This window comes from Dryobates pubescens, chromosome 23 (genome assembly GCF_014839835.1).
Source record: "Dryobates pubescens isolate bDryPub1 chromosome 23, bDryPub1.pri, whole genome shotgun sequence".
NCBI classification, from domain to species: domain Eukaryota; kingdom Metazoa; phylum Chordata; class Aves; order Piciformes; family Picidae; genus Dryobates; species Dryobates pubescens.
Window position 1 is genome coordinate 13,389,043 of NC_071634.1, and position 16,282 is coordinate 13,405,324.

General features: G+C 49.8%; 1 protein-coding gene across 1 annotated transcript in view; it reads right to left on the reverse strand.

The window, feature by feature from the left end:
• Positions 1-10,541: 10,541 nt before the first annotated feature.
• The window catches only part of SLC4A11 (solute carrier family 4 member 11), an 80,975-nt gene continuing 75,234 nt past the window's right edge, over positions 10,542-16,282 (reverse strand). Inside the window, exons 18-20 of the mRNA XM_054172417.1 lie at positions 14,727-14,922; positions 12,722-12,891; positions 10,542-10,923 (exon numbers count right to left, since the gene is read on the reverse strand). Of these exons, the coding sequence (XP_054028392.1) occupies positions 10,860-10,923; positions 12,722-12,891; positions 14,727-14,922 (430 nt within the window). The 3' untranslated portion in view covers positions 10,542-10,859. The remainder of the gene's footprint in view (positions 10,924-12,721; positions 12,892-14,726; positions 14,923-16,282) is intronic.

Here is a 16,282-nt window from a genome sequence, read left to right on the forward strand (position 1 = left end):
GAAATGGAGTGCAGCAGCCCTGAGACTGTTTCTAGAAGGTTTCCAGTCCATACTCAAGCCAGTGGCACTGGAAAAGAGAAAGGGAACAACAACAAAAGTTAAACACACATTTAACTGGGGATGAACTAAAAGGGATTTCCAACCACTTGTTCAGTACCAGGTGAAAGGGAACTCTGCCAGCACCGTGGAGTCCAGAAAGAGAGCAAAGGAGAGCAAAGCAGTGCTACAAGGTGGCTGAAGATCCTCACACAAAAGCTTTAGCATCTTCCAGAGCAAAGTTTCCAGTGCTCCTGCTCTTCACAGTGTGAGAGCAACCTGCTGCACTTCAGAACCCTTCCCCTGAAGGAAAAAGGCAATACAGGGTAGAGGAGTTAATGACCTGACTTGTTAGTGACCTGTCTGCAACTTAAAGCTCTCAGAGTTGGGTCTTGGGCTTGGTTTTTCCTGTTTCTCCACCAAAACTTTTCATGTTCCTCTCCATGGGGGTGGTACTGGAGCCCCAGCAGGGATTGTGGATGCCTCATGCCTGAAGGTGTTCCAGACCACGTTGGATGGGGCCTTAGGCAACCTGGTCTAGTGGGAAGTTTCCCTGCCTATGGCAGGGGCTTGGAACTGGATGATCTTTAAGGTCTCTTCCAACCCAGGCCACTCTCTGGCTCTGAAAATGTCCCACATGTATGTTCCTGCTTGAGTAGATGGGGAGCAATTGGGAGCCTTGGGGGGAAAATGTCCTCCAAAGGAGAGCCTGTGCTGCTTCTCCAGGAACTGTGATCAGGTGAGGTTCAAACCAGCTCAAAGGAGGAAACTTTGTACACTGAGGGTATTGACACCCTGGCCCAGGCTGCCCAGAGAGATGGTAGATGCCCCATCCCTGGAACCTTTGCAGATGAGGTTGCTTGGGGCTGTGAGCAGCCTGCTGTAGTTGTAGGATGTCCCTGCTGACTGCAGGGGGTTTGGACTGGATGAGCTTTACAGGTCCCTTCTAACCCAACCCATGCAGTGGCTGTGATACACGCCTCCAGAAGGTGTTGGCTGAGGACCAGCCTGGGGAGCTTTCAGCCACCGCCACGCTCCCTCTGCTGGAGTCTGCACAGACCGCAGGCAGCTTCAAGTGAGACTCTCCCACCGTTTGCAACTTTTGGGTAGCTTGGAGGGCTGTCCAAAAGGTATCTCCCTGCTCCCTCACAGCTAAAGCCAGGGCAGGCCAGGTGCTGGCAGCACCAATGCTTTTTCCTGATGTGCCTCAAGGGTGTTACCACCCCCGGGGAGGATGGGAATGAGCTGAAGAGACCTTTGAAACACACATCCTGGGAAGAAAAGCTGAGAGAGCTGGGGTTGCTCAGCATGGAGAAGAGAAAGCTCCAGGGAGAACTTCTGGTGGCCTTACAGGGGTCAGTAAGAAAGCTGGGAACAGACTTTTTAGCAGGGGCTGTTGTGGCAGGACAAGGAGTGGTGGTTTGAAGCTAAAAGAAGGAAATGCCTCATCCCTGGAACCATTCCAGGTCAGGTTGTTTGGGAGCTCTGAGCAGCCTGCTCCACTTGCAGATGTCCCTGCTGACTGCATGAGGGTTGGACTGCATGACCTTCAAAGGTCCCTTCCAAGCCAAACCATTCTGTGATTAGCAGCAGGATGGGGGTGAGGTGGAGAAAGAGAAATGCCCAAGAGCACACTTCTGGTCTGTAGACCTCTGCTGCCTACCCTGGAACTGCCTGTGGTGGTTGCTAGAGAGATTTCCAGGAGGGCTGATGAAGCTAACAGAGAAAACTACAAAAGCCTGACATGAGAGGAGAAGGTGGAAAGTGAGTGATTCAGCTGAAGCCTCCAACTCCAACCTTCAGCTCTGGCTCACAGCTGTTGTCGCCCCTTTGCCAGACTTCATTAGCCAATTGATAGCATCAGTGTTCATTATTTATTCCAAGTGATGGACCTGCAGCATTTCCACCTACTGCTTTCCTATCCATCATCTCCAAGGCTTAGGAGAGAGCCTGATTTGAAATACTTGCAATGAGGTGGGGCCTGATGGAGTTATTTTGGCTCACACATCACCAAACCACTCGATGCAGGGCCCTGCTGTTACACCTCCAGACTACCCAGACTCCAAAGGGGCAGAAGTGGATGATGCAGAGCAAGAGTTCCTGGCCACATCTTTTTAAAATCCCATCAGGATGAGGCCCTGTGGAGGACAGGAGGAAGAGGCAAGATTGTTTCAGGGCATCATGGTAAGTCCAGAGCTAGAAATGTGAGCTGTGCCTGCAGGAGGGTGAGCTCGCAGCATCCTGGCTTGCTTGTGGTTTCTCCGTATGCCTATGGAACCAGAGAATGGTGTGGGCTGGAAAGCAGCTGGAAAGCTCATCCAACCTGACCCCCTTGCAACCAGAAGGGAGAGCTGCAACTAGAGCAGGCTGCTCAGAGCCCCAAACCACCTGACCTGGAATGGTTCTGGGGATGGGGCATCTACCACCTCTCTGGGAGACCTGGTCCAGGCTCTCACCCTCCTCAGTATCAAACATTTCCTCCTCCTCTCCAGTCTCAAGCTCCCTCTTTCAGTTTCAAACCACCACCCCTTGTCCTGTCACAACAGGCCCTGCTAAGAAGTCTGTCCCCAGCTTTCTGATTTTTCCCTTTAAATTCTGAAGGTCTCCTTGGAACCTTCTCTTCTCCAGGCTGAACAACCCCAACTCCCTCAGCCTGACCTCACAGCAGAGGGCTGCCAGCATTGCTGTGAGGCTTACAGGAAACCACTAAAGAACCACCTTGGTGCAGGTTTCTCTGGTCCCCAGCTTTGGGTGCAAGAGCTGTATGGAGACAGATGCTTTCTGCTGGGGATTGGGGACCACCTAAGCTTGGGTGAAGCCACGCACCCACCAGCACCCCTGGTTGAGCCCGGGGTACTTGGGCTGGGTGCTGAAGAGACTGGAAGCGGAGGTGGGCTGAGGGTCTTTGGAGACCGGAGATGGTTTAAGGTGGTGGTGCAGGTATGGCAGGTTCGGGGATGAAGCCTCTCGGTCAGTCCCCTAGGTGGCAGCTGCTTCCCAGCAGATAGATCCCCGGTGACAGCCAGCAGGGTCCGCTGCCTGCCAGAGCTCAGGGATGCAAACTGCTGGCCAGGAAACACACAGAAAAACCCAACCCTTAACACATATGCTACAACCGACGGTGTGCCAGAGCAGCTCAGGAGCCCCCCACACAACACAGAATGCACTGGCTCTGGTTTGGATGATGCCAAGGAAGAAGTCAGGGCCACAAGGGTAATGTGAACCAGGTCCAGGTGCTCCCAGTGCACCCCAGCAGATAAAGGCTGCACTCTTTTTTTGCACTCCTCCATTAAATCGAATGTTAGACTCACAGAACAGTTGGAGTTGGAAGGGACCTTTAAAGCTCACCCTCTGCAGTCAGCAGGGACATCTGCAACTAGAGCAGGCTGCTCACACCCCCAAACAGCCTGACCCAGAACGGTTCCAGGGATGGGACATCTCCCACCTCTTTGGGCAACCTGGGCCAGGGCCTCACCACCCTCACTGTAAATAGTTTTTTCCTCAAAGAGGGAAGGAATCCCTTTTTGGACTCCCATGAAGAAGTCAGCATGTCTCCTTACACTCACAGTTGAGATGCTCAAATGCTACAACTGTTGGAAACTGCAGCAGTGTCTCAGCCACCGAGCTCCCCACCAGGCACCAGAGAAATGCATCCATCAGCTCAAGGAGGGAAGCCCAAGCCACGCTGGGAGCTTGAGGTGAAAGAAAGGACACTGATGAGGCAAAGTAGAAATATATAAACAGTATATTTCTTTTTATTGTTTTAAATACAGAGCTTCCTTATACAACAAAGGAATTCCCTCCCCCCTGCCCCAAGCAACTCTTATCAAAGCAACCATCCAGTGGAAAGCCAGCCCTGGCTGGAGGCATGCGCTCGAGGAGCAGCTTCAGCAAGGGCAGCATCCACAGGCCATAGCTCCCTCAACAGCAACACCTTCCCTCACTTCAACCAGTTCCCTGGCAATCTCTGACAGAAACCTGCTGGCCAAAGACAAAAAGGTTTAACCAGTTTCATGGCATGTTGGGAGAGGAACCCATCAGGAAGTCCTCTGGTGTGCTACCAGGTGGAGCTGGCAGGTAGCTCCACTAGAACTCTCTTGCATGGGAAAAGGATGCAAGCTTTGAGATGGGCTGGATTTGCCTATGGATGGTTTCTCCTCTCAAATCACCTCCTTGGAACTCATCCTACATCTACACTCCCTCCAAGGCAAGCAGAGGAGCAATGAGGGGGTACTGACAACACAGCCCCTCTCTCAGGTGGGACCCAGGGGAAGGGGGCCGGTGTGCACTGACCTTCAGGAGCATGTACTTTGGAGAAGGTTTTGTTGTCTGCAGTAAGACAATTCCTGTGGAAGCAGCATCTGCATGGGAACAGGGTGCAGAGGACAGGGAGGACAGAGGGGCTAAACACCTCTGAAAATAACAGAGCACTAAGCCACCTTCCTTATGGCATCACAGCAGCTCCACCCCACATGGGAGGCTAAATCCTCCAAGGGCCAAGAGTACAATAAGCTTCTCTCTGTGTGTGCTTTGCTGCTCAATCACGCTTTCTCCCATGGGAAGAGATCTACTCAGAGCTGCTGGGCACTTTGGATCACAGCCCAGTACCTGCTGGGGATGGACACAGCCAGTGCACATCCCAGCAGTCACAGCTTCCAGACACAGGCACTTAAACCCAGGCTCCTAATTACACTGTGGCTTCAGAAGTCTTGGAGATGGGAGGTAGTGCTCACACCTGGGCAGGCAAAGGAAGCTCCACAATGAAGAGGTGAATCATTTCAAAGCCTGTCTATGTAGGCTGGGACTCTGCTGAGCATGCAGCCTGAAATCAGTGGTGCTGGTCCCAGGTTTCAAAAACAGATGGTGCTTTAAGGAGCAGCAAGGTGGCCAACACAGCTCCCCAGGTGAGCTGGCTACAGAGAGGAGGGTACACTGCATGAGCTGGGTCATGACAGACATCAGTCACCTCCTGAAGAGAGATCACCTGCAGAACTTCAGATGCCACTGCTCACGGCACCAAGGGCTACACCTTCTGCTCCAGCCACCTCTGGTACAAACCAGCACAGCCATGCTGCCTCAACATCAGCCAGGACATTTGCAGAGGCCATCTAAGTCATGCACCCATGAGAACTGTGTCTCAGTTTGGTGCCTGGGAGAAGCCTGCTGAGCCACCAGCTGTTGCTGGCAGGCAGAGCCAGAGCTGACCTCAGCCCTTGAGCTACCCTCTCAAGCACCAAAACTGGTACTCCAGCTGCTGAAGTTGATGTGCTCCTTTTCTGCAAAGCCCTGAGCATGTAGCAAACACTTAACAACACGAGGGAGCTCTCTTTCCAAGTTTTATTCATGCCAAGAGCAAAAGGCCAGCACAGCTCAGGAGGGAAAGAACTTTAATTGCAAACTCGTTTCTTTTCCAACAATTTTGGTGACCTTTGGGACTCCACCTGCAGCTGTGTGAGGGATATTGAGTTTTTGCAGCAGCAAGAATGTGTCATGCAGATGACTAAGTGAGGTGCCACATGCATCCCCCTCTTCTGCTCCAAGAGCAGCCTTCAGCTCTCCACGGAAGGAGCTCTTTGCAGCAGAGGTGCTGATGGGAACCAGCAGGCAGCATCTCCCTTAGGACAGGCTCTTAATATTTAATGCACCATCAGACCAGAGCCAAGTGACCTGAGCTCATGCAGATCTCTACAAGGGAAAGAGACACATCCAAGGAGAGCCTGCCTTTGAAAGGAGAGCACACGAAAGCTGAAGAGGAAAGTGCCAACTGGGATTTGTAAAGCATGTGTTCCAACAACAGCCTGGTCTCTCTGCTCTCCACACAACACTGATGGTTTGCTCTTTGCAGCCAAGTCTGCAGTCAGTGGTGTAATGGTCAGGGGTTTGGTACTTAAATGCCTTAATTAGATCTGAAAGCAATTAGAGGAGACTAGTGCATTCTAAAGCTCGCCAGCCTCAGCACAGACAGAAAATGGGGTAAACCCATCCCACTGCTATTTGTTTTGGAAGCTGGATGGATGAAAGGAGGACAGCCCATCTGGAACACTGCACCATAAAGTCATCATCTGAAGAGATGGAGAAATCAGTGCAACTGCAGGACAATATGAATCCTTTATAGGTGCCTGTTATGGTGCAGTGAGCCCCAAGGGAGCAGCCACTGCCAGCACTGAGTCCTCCGGAGCAGAAATCCCACTCAGCCCTTTGGCAGCATTCCCACAGTGGGGATGCCAGAGCTGACTTTCACAGAAGGGCTGGAGAAGTTGAGAGCTGGGTCAGGAGATGACAGAAAATGGTTTACATTCAGTGTTGTGTTTTTGGGGGGAGGAGGGAACAGAGACAGGAGATGAGCCTGAGCCAACCCTGGTTGGGCCACTTAACCTTCCAGGCAGGTAGAAACACTACAAAGGGCAGATAGAGAACATAAAGGAACAACAAAAGCAGCTTGATCATGGAGTAACGTGACCATGTGACAACAGAGAGCGTAGAGACACCTTTAGTGGGACACAGCCTGGGAAGGGGAAGGTGCTTTCAACAACATGGCACAGCCCAGGCCCCTTTGTTGTTGCTGAGTACTCCACACAAAAACCCAACCACTTCCAAGCTCACTCCAGCTCTATCCCACTGTGGCCAACCTCATGGCTCTTCAGAGTGTCCACAGAATAAAGTTCAGCAGCAGTTTCTAAAGCAGCCAAATATGATATGCAGGAGTTCTACAAGCAAACAGTTCCAGTCTTTAGGTACAGCTGGGCATGGGGGAGAACTGTTTGACCTACAGGGTATGGAAGAGGGACCATCTACCTTACTTCTTTCCGGAGCACCCCAGCTCTCGCAGGGCTCATCAGGAAGCACATATCGTGTCCCTCGGTCATTGGGCTCATCTTGCAGCCTTTCAGCAGCTGGCAGCTCTGAAGCAAAGCAGCTGAACTCCTTCAGCCACCCCTGTCCTTCCGCAGCGATGCGCCGACGCACATCCAAGTAGAGCTTGACATTTATTAACGGCTTCAAGTGTTGACACCAGAGAACCTGGGGACTGCTGCTAGTGAAGTTGTCAGATTCACCTCCTAAGCACTCTAGGAAGTGCTCTGCTGCCTGCTGCTCCTCAGCAGTCCACATTTTCACCCATTCTCCTGAATCCACAAGGGAGAAACCTTCCATTGCCATGCCCAGCATTGCTTGAAGGCAACACAAATAAGTCTCAGACCAACAAAACCGTTCAGGTACAAATCCAATTTTAATCGTCAGGCTAACTTCTAGCTCCTACATTCAACGCAAGGATCAAAACCCACAAGTTTGGGAGTAGAAGTTTATTCTGTCCCCAGTTTCTGATCGGTTTTGGCAGCTGTCAGAAGGGAACTTCCCAAAAATCCACTCGTTTCAGAAGCTTGTCACTACACCTTGCAGGTCCAGGTTGACGCTGGGGGCTCCCCGAAGAGCCATCACCACCTCTCCAGCCCGGTTCTTTGGCAACAGTTGTACATAGCATTGTGCGTATACAAAGAGCTTATAACAAAACTTCTTTTACATTCTAATTGTCTGAACCTTCACAAAAAGTATTAAAGTGCTCAATCAACTCGGAACAAACTCTCCTTCCCTAGGTAGCCCACTTCCTGGAAACGCCTGCGCTTAAAGTCAGCCAAACCAGAAGCAAACAAGAAGAGCAAAGTATGAAAACCAAACAACCAAACCCAAACCATCCTCTGCAGGATCATTACACCACCTGAGGCCTCGAGGCTCACATCTCCCTCCTACCCATACACTGAGACATGGGTCCAAATGGCCAACCATTTCATCTTCCATCCCCTCCCCGAGTTCTGCTCGTTCCCCATCAGCTGAGTCTTTGGCCCCTGACTCCTGTAGAAGCAAAACCACCCAAAACAGGAAATGCAAACACTGAAGTCCTAACTGACTGAGCAACAGCCATAGAAGATGGAAACATGAGTTGTGATGGACACTGAATCCCCCCTCAAGCTGCCTGGATTTTAAATGTCTGCTAGCAACATCTGATGCTATCTGAAATCGGTGTTCTCAAAGAGGTTTATATGGGGACGGTTTTTGCTGCTTCTCAGTGGGGGGATGGAGGGGCACACATCTCATAACTAGTTCTCTGCATGCCAGTTCACCCCACCGTGCTCTGTGCTGGGGGAAATTTCACCCAGGGCCTCTGCTCTTCCTCAAAGAGGATAACAGCTACATCCCCTTGGGCACATCCTCTCCTTCCTCCAGCCACAGCATCCCCAATGTGATTTAAATGCTCTCACAGGGTGCATTCTTCCTGCCAAGGGCTGAGACACCAGAACAACCCCAGGACATGTGTGCTTAAGAGCTTACTCAACCAGGGGATGACACTTTTGATTCTAGTTTTGGCTAAATCTTTTGACATCCATGGGAAAAGGTTATTCAAGCATCATCAGGCCTCTGCACTCCCTGCCTTACAACAGGTACTGAACCGTTTGCTGTCACCTGCTCTTTTCCTCTTGACTGAAGATCAGACATGCTTTTACCACCTCTCCCTTCAGACTGCCCCCAAATTCTGCTTGCTGTCTGCTCCCTGTTTCTACATGCAGACCTTAGTAACAGCTAGTAGTGACCTCACCACAGAGCTGACTCAAAGGCCAGAAAACACTGACCGAGGTAGTCAGAGCCACATAGATTCATGCCTTCTGTCACGCCACACATGGCACGAGTTATTCCAGCTGCCTCCAAGAGCTTCTGAAAGCCAAACGTGTGGCATTACCTGCTTTGATGGACTGGGGTGGTTCTCCTGGCCCTGAGGCTTCTCAGCAGTCCCACAAGAGTCGGTTGGTGCAAGATGAAGGTCATGCTTTCAAGCTCACAATGGTGCTGCTTTGCTGAAAGCTTTCCCCTACGGTTGCTTGGGGAGACCTAAACCATGGCTATGTTCTCAGGGAACACTCTTACTGCTCTCCTCTATCTAGTACCAACACAAAGATGAAGAGTTTCATATGAACAGGGGGTAAAAAATAATCTAGGCTTCCATCCATGTCTTACAGCCAACAGGCAGATGCATGAAGATGAAACACTAAGATGAAATACTCTCTGATACTTAGTGCAAATACACCAAATCTTCAGTGGCTTGAGTCTGGCTTAGTTGCAGCAGCAGGAGCTTTTTATCCAATGCCTTCCTCCCTCACTACAGAGTTGGTCTTCCTCCTCATGCAAAGGAACACCCAACCAGGAGGGTGTGTGCTGATCAAGACCACACCATCTACTGGGCAAGCAATGGGTAAGAAACACTTCTCTGTGCTAATACCACATTTGCATTCCATGCTATAGTCCTTTCCTTCCCTCATTTTTACTGTTTTCAAAGTTCATTCTCTTCAGAGGTCCACTTTTATCTTAACACTTCAGCTGTGATCTGTAGTGTGCAGCAAAGGGCAAGCACTGAGCTAAAGGGCAGCTTGTTTCACAGTACTCCAGATAAGAAAACTGACCATAGTACAAGCAAAAATTAAATAAACTGAAACCTAAAAGGCAGCAGAAGATAGATTCATCCAGAAATAGAACACCTGGGAGGGGGGAAAAATCCAGAGATCAGCTACAGAACAGAAACAATGAAATGACCAACAAATATTGGTTAGGTGAAAGAGGAAATCTTTCACTGCATGCTGTACATGAAAATCAAATGCAAAATCCACACACTGGAGCATCAAGACAGAGCGATGAAGGTCTCAAGGCATGGGAAGAAGACAGTAAAGGAACACCTTGAATAAAGCAACACAGGGAACAAAAACAATAACTGAGCAGCTTCCAAAGGGGGGGAAAAAACCAACCCAAAACACACAACCATATCTCAAATGAGAAAAAAGCAGCACTGAAGCAGAGAAGAAGAATATGGTCAAGGCAGCACAGGTAACACTGACTACACAAAACACCTCTGCTATTTTGAGAGAATCAGGCCTATTTGTATATCTATGCAAAATATATACACAAATCCATATGTATATATGTACACATAGGCACTACTGTACATCTGTATATGCAACCATCAACACAACTGCCCTTTGACATGTTTCAGACTCTGGGTGCAAGCCAGAAGGCTGCAGCTGTGCAAAACTACAGGAGAAGTCATGGTAGAGAGACCCAAAATCATTCCCAAATAGCTTAGACCCCGATGCCATTTCAGCAGCACCACCACGTGAGCCCAACCTCTGAACATTTCCAGCTCATTCACAGGAATTAAACATTCATCCAAAGCTGTGGATTGTATTAGGACAAATCAGAACTGTTTCCAACCCTGCTAAGCTAAAGAGATGTCCAGACACCTCTTCTGACATCAGTGGTTCAGCGTGAGGCCATCCCACCCAGAACACCGATCTGGAAATACTGGATGCCCAGGAAATTGCATTCAAAGGGCCAGCACAGGACTGGCACTCTGTAGAAGAAGGGTCAGTTGCTGTCCTTGGAGTGGTTTAGGAAGAAAGGGAACATGGTGCATTGAAAAAAGAACCAAAGAAAAGATACCCCCCACTTCCCTCCCCCCGTCAAACTAAGGAACACAGCTCTGAGAGGGCATGCTCCAACCACAGGGACCTGCTGATCTTTAGGGCTTCCAGTTTCGGGGTGCGGAAAGTGGCATTTTCCATAAAGCTTGCTCGCCTCAGCTCCAAAGAGCATCGACCTCTCAAGTCCAAGGCTGTTTTGGTCTGACCCTTCGAGGCTCATTTGGTCTCTATGTGCATTACCAATGCCATAATAGAGCAGAAAGAAAGTGGTGAGAGAAAGAACTGCAGAGATTGTTCCACGCCTGGGCGCTGCCTTCCGGCTCACAGGGAGCTGTCCTTGCTGCTCTGCCCACGGAGCACTCCTCAGTGCTCTGCATCCATAGCATCCAAGTACTTGGCTTCAATGATCCTGGGCAGCAGGTTATACCTAAGGTGGAACCAGAGAGGCAGCATCAGTGCTTGTTTACAGTCAGGTAACACTTTGGCTGTCCCAAGACTTGTCAGCTGGTGGTGTTGACTTTGGAAAGCCCAGCCCAAAGAGCTTTAACCCAGTCCTGTGGAGAGCCACGGCAGCTTTGACATTTGCTTTTGGTCTAGGAAGAGCCAGGCCCATCCTTATCAGGCAAGGAAAGTGCCACAAAAGGTTCCCTGACATTGGTAGCCCTGAACTTGGAGATCAGACAGGCAATCTCCAAGACTGCCAGCTCAGAGACAAAGCAGATACCACTGCATATCATTCTGGCCTAAAAATATTCAAATGGACTGGAAACAGATTTCTTCTTTCCAAGATCCTATTATGGCTTCTCATTACATCCAAAGGATGGAGAGCATGAATGATTTAAGTGGAGAGTGATGGGCAGTCACTGTTAATGAACACCAAGGAAGAAATTAGTTAAATTTCTCAGTGATTCTCTCTGAGGACTGCAAGATACTGTGGGGTCCTCCCAGGTTTAAAGATACATTTTAAGACTAAATGTGGCCAGCCTGACCTAACTGCTCATTGGCAACAGCACTCAGCAGTGCAGGAAGTCTATAATGTCATCACAGCACTGCCTTAGAAACCTTCTTAAAAGTTTCCAGCTCTGCTCTGAGCAGAGGCCTTAGAAAATCAAATTGCAAAGTATCGTGGTCTGAGCTGCAGCAAAACCAATTCTGCTCAGGGATTTGACTTCTCAGCTCAGGCTCTGCTCACTGAGGCACTTTCTGCAGCTCAGGGCAGGGTTGCACAGCCAGGCTATGCTCCTAGCCCAGAGAAGCTGATGGGGAGAGCTCCTGCCAAGGGCTGGGCTGCAGAAAGGCTCTGGCTGAGACTTGCTCCTGGGCACACCAAGGGCACTGCCACATCTTGTGTGCCTCCTTGGGGTGCAGGGAGCCAAAGGTGGCACCTACAGGGAGAAGTGGGCAGGACAAATTGCCCTACACTGACCAACAAGGGGTTGCAGCCCATGGACATCATCTTCAGCAGAAAGCTGAGGCATCACCAGAGTCAAGCCTCCTCTTCAATGGTTCTTGACCCAGGGGAACTCTGTCCCTTCTGCCTTCAATCCCAACCAGTGTGTTCCTGAATCCAGTTCCAGCATCCAGCTCCTGAATCTGGTTCCCATCTGCTGCTGAGTCCAGTCTGGGACTTCCCCAGTGCCTGCCCCCCAGCATCAGTGTGACAATAGTGCCACCATTGCCATCAGGGGTTGGATTGGATATTGGTTTGTATCTCTTTGTCTCTGTTTCATTGGATTGTTCTCATTTCCATTGCAACTGTTTAGTTTCTTTCCCATCCCATTGGTCTCTCTTCCTTACTCCCTTTCTCTTCCCTGTGGGAAGGCACAGGGGTTCATGGAAAACATCTGGTACTCCTCTGGTGGCCATCCCATCCCCAACCCTTCACACAAACCAACAGAGAATATTTGAAATGCAACCTAGAGAAAAGGCTTAGACTACAGCTGCTCAGGAAGATCAGGCATCTCACAAACTGCACAAGGAGACCCATCTGCCTCTCTGTAGTTGGAAGAACACCTGCCAGCCCAGAGCCCTTTAATGAAGACTCAGCCTCAGTGAAATCAGACTCTGCACTATTCCTCCTCAAGCCTGAGCAGCTAATGAAGGAATCAGCACCTGGCTACTTCAGAAAGCACTGGTTGCCCTTCTAGAGCACTCAGAGTTCCTGCATTCCAAGCCTGAAAAGAAAAGGCATGGGAGACAGGAAAAAAGAGAGCCAAGCTTCATACCTGATTGGGATCATCCCTATCATGATGAGCGGGAAGATCATCTTCATGTAGGGCAAGGGTGACATGCCAAACCCACAGAGGATGAGAAGCTGCAGCACCTGCAAGCCTGTGAAGTAGTGGATCTTCCTCTGGGGCACCCTGCGGATGTAGTGTGTCGGAGGATAGGCAGTCTGGAAGAGAAGCAATTCCATGTTAGATGGGCAGCACCTTGGACTCGTGGCTGCAGAGCGTGGCAGAGGCTTCTGAACCAGGGGCTTAAGGAAATCATCAATTCACACACACAGAGCCCTGGACAGGTTCAACAGCTGGATGTGGGATCTGCAGGGTTAAAGTGCCTTAAACTCCAGCAGTGGCAGCAGCACACAGGGGATGACAGCACTAGAAACCTGGAGAAGACACGACGCACCACACAGCTAAGATGACCTTTGGGAGCATCTGGAGTGCAATAAAACATCTTGGTAAGCACTGCAACGAGATCCCTAAGCAGGATTATCAGGGCTATGCAGCACTACATGAAGTGCCTGTGGGGATGTGCAGAGGGCTGCTGGCAAGCAGGTGTGCTCAGGTGCTGCTACCGCTGGATGGTTTCTCCTCATTATTTTACAGCCCTCCGGCCTTTGCCGATCAGATTCCACGCTCACCCCGTGGGGTTCCAGCTCTTGGCTGAACCCCAGGAGGGCAAGACCAGGAGATTAGATCAGGGAGGTGTGGGAAGAGGCTGTACTGAGACTGCAGTGATCTTCAGCTCATTCAAGCTATTCCCTTTTGAGCAAGCATGTGTGGGGGAGCAGAAGTGCCATGAATAAGCTAAATGCCACTCATGGCTGCCTTTGACAGTTGCCTGCTCGGCTCTGAGCGCAGGCTTTGACTCACTGTCTATACATCAATGAAGAGTGTGAGCGACTGTCTCCTGGCACCAGCACAGCCTCAATGGATTTCAGATTGTGCCATGACTCATTAAAGGGTTTCCAGCAAAAGGGAGACCTCCATGTTTGAGGATACTTCTTTCCATACCGAGGCTTGGAAAATTCCACACAGGATTTGTACTAAACCCAGAAGTAATAGTCCACATCCAACAGGAGCAAGTCAACCCTCACTGAAAAACTGACATGACAAATGCCATCTCAGGGATGTAATACCAGAGATCAAAGTAGATTAGCAGAGATGCAGAGCCAATGTTGAGCTCATTAAGCCCTTGACCCTTTCTGCATAAGAGAAGGTGAGCTGGAGGCTCGCTCTGGCTCCTGGGTGCTGCCCACGCTGCAAACTGACACCTTCCCAGCACTTGTAATAGAGAGGGTTTGAAAAGATCCTCCAGATTTGTTTCCATCCCACATCAGAAGGGTTTCAACAATCCAAGCTATTGCATGCTGCCTTTAAAAACCCTACCACCTGGTTTTTCCACACAGCTCAGAATCGAAGTGGCAAAATGCAGCAAGACTTTTACCTGTCGTGAGACTCTGCTGGGGAAGGGAAAGATTAGCAGTGACACTAAGTGTGTGCTGGTGAGTGTGTTTGATCAGCAGTCCCTAAATGTGTGGCATCACAGCACCAGGGTCTAAAGCTCATGAGCACCCTACATTCAGTGAGCAATTCTTAAACTAAATATTGAAGGATCACACCTGAGGCCTTGCTCAGAACAAGAAAGCTCAGATGCCTTTGTGGCAAGGGAAGGGAGAATGCAACTGACTCTCCACTGTAGCCCCTGGCACCATTTCACAGAGTCATAAAATGGTTTAGGTTGGAAGGCAGCTTAAAGATCATCCAGTTCCAACCTCTCTGCCATGGGCAGGGACACCTTTCACTAGCCCAGGTTGGTCAAGGTCTCATCCAACCTGGCCTTGAACACTTTCAGGGATGGGACATGCACAACTTCTCTGGACAGCCTGTGCCAGTCTCACCAGCCTCGCAGCAAAGAATTTCTCCTCAAGGAGTTTGCTGCTGAAGCTGTTAATATGATTTCCTTCTGTGTGCCAGCAGGCTGGTGCTCCTGCAGGCTGTGTACCTGTTCTTTGAGCAGGAGAGCCACCCTTTCAAAGAGCTGGTTCCCATCAATGGAGGTCAAGGCGATGTAGAGGAAGAGGCCATAGAGGACTGGCTTTGGGATCCACTGAAGAGGGAAAGGAAGGAGCAGGAGCGAGAGGCCAACCAAGAAGTTTGCCACTAGACTTGTCAGCCGGGTCTCCTTCACACTCACAATCCTGAAAGCAAGAAAACAGGGATTAGGGGAGTAGGATGAAGTCCCAGGATCCATGTGAGCTTACTGCTGGGGCTCACCGCTCCGTATGGGCGCGGGACACGTGCCACTCGGAAAGGGAAACTCATCTCCACAGCCTGAGATCAGCACTTCTGGCCCCGTGCTGACACTGAGAAGGCAGAGCTCTGCTGGCTCCAGGCCAAGCACTTAATCCACAGCTCAAACACAGCAACTGGAAAAATGCCAAATTCCCCTTCTGCAAAAGCTTCACAGATCCTATCCTGAACTCAGCTGCCCCTTACACTAATTCTGTTTAGCACATTGCAGAGGAAAAAAACCACTTCCAAAACCCAGGCAAGGCTCCTCTTCCTGGGCAGTACCTTTCTTGCTTTACCCAGTGCATATGCAATTGGCTTCCATCCAGGAGAAGTCTCCCTGACTCCTACAGGATCTAATGAACTCATGGGGAATAGCAGCCTGCACACTCCTGCCTGCGAGTCAGCATTGCTGCTGTACATGGAGATCATCTTGTTTGTGTGCAAGGGAATGCTGAGAGCACTACACAGAGAGCTAGAAACAGAATTCTGCTGTGGAGAACAGCAGTTGTGCTGAAAACTGCTTATTACCATGCAAAACATATAATTAATGCAAATTTTCCAGAGCTGACAGACTACAGACTGGTTGGTTTTTGATGGGTGGGAAAAAAGATTGACATGAAAGCATGCAGCACTATTCAGAGCCTACATGGGGGCTGAAAGGAAGATGCTTTGTTTTCTTTTCTCTTCAACTAAACCTGTGAGGATCTCCTAGGATGAAAAACAACTTACCAGAAACAACAGGAGGAAAGAAACCTCTCATTTTCCAGACCACTTATACATACAGATGGAGAACACTCCTAATGCTATTGAGAAGATAAATCCAGCTAGTGATGGATAAGGTAGTGAGGAATTCCCACCATCAAGAGCAATTCTTGTTCAAACACTCTTCAGGTGTCATCTAGTGGTCTCATTCCCTGGGTGTGAGACCTCACATTCTGAGTTAATCCTGTACACAAAACACTCAGGACTAACACAAGAGCCAGCTACAAGATCACAGAATGGTTTGGAGGGACCTTAAAGAACCTCTAGTCCCAAGTCAAGGTCTATCAAAACACATTTCCCTCTGTTCTATTTGCACTGCTGGGACTTGATAATCCTTTCTGCCCTGCAGAAGATTGTTTCCCAGTGAATTCCCTCAATATTAAGCTTTTGAGAGTCTTCCTTACAAGTAAGCTCCCCTGGATTCATCACTGTGGAAGCTACAGAGGAAGCACTTCTGCTGTTTCAGGCAAAGATCTAACCCACTGCTGGGGATGTTCATGACCT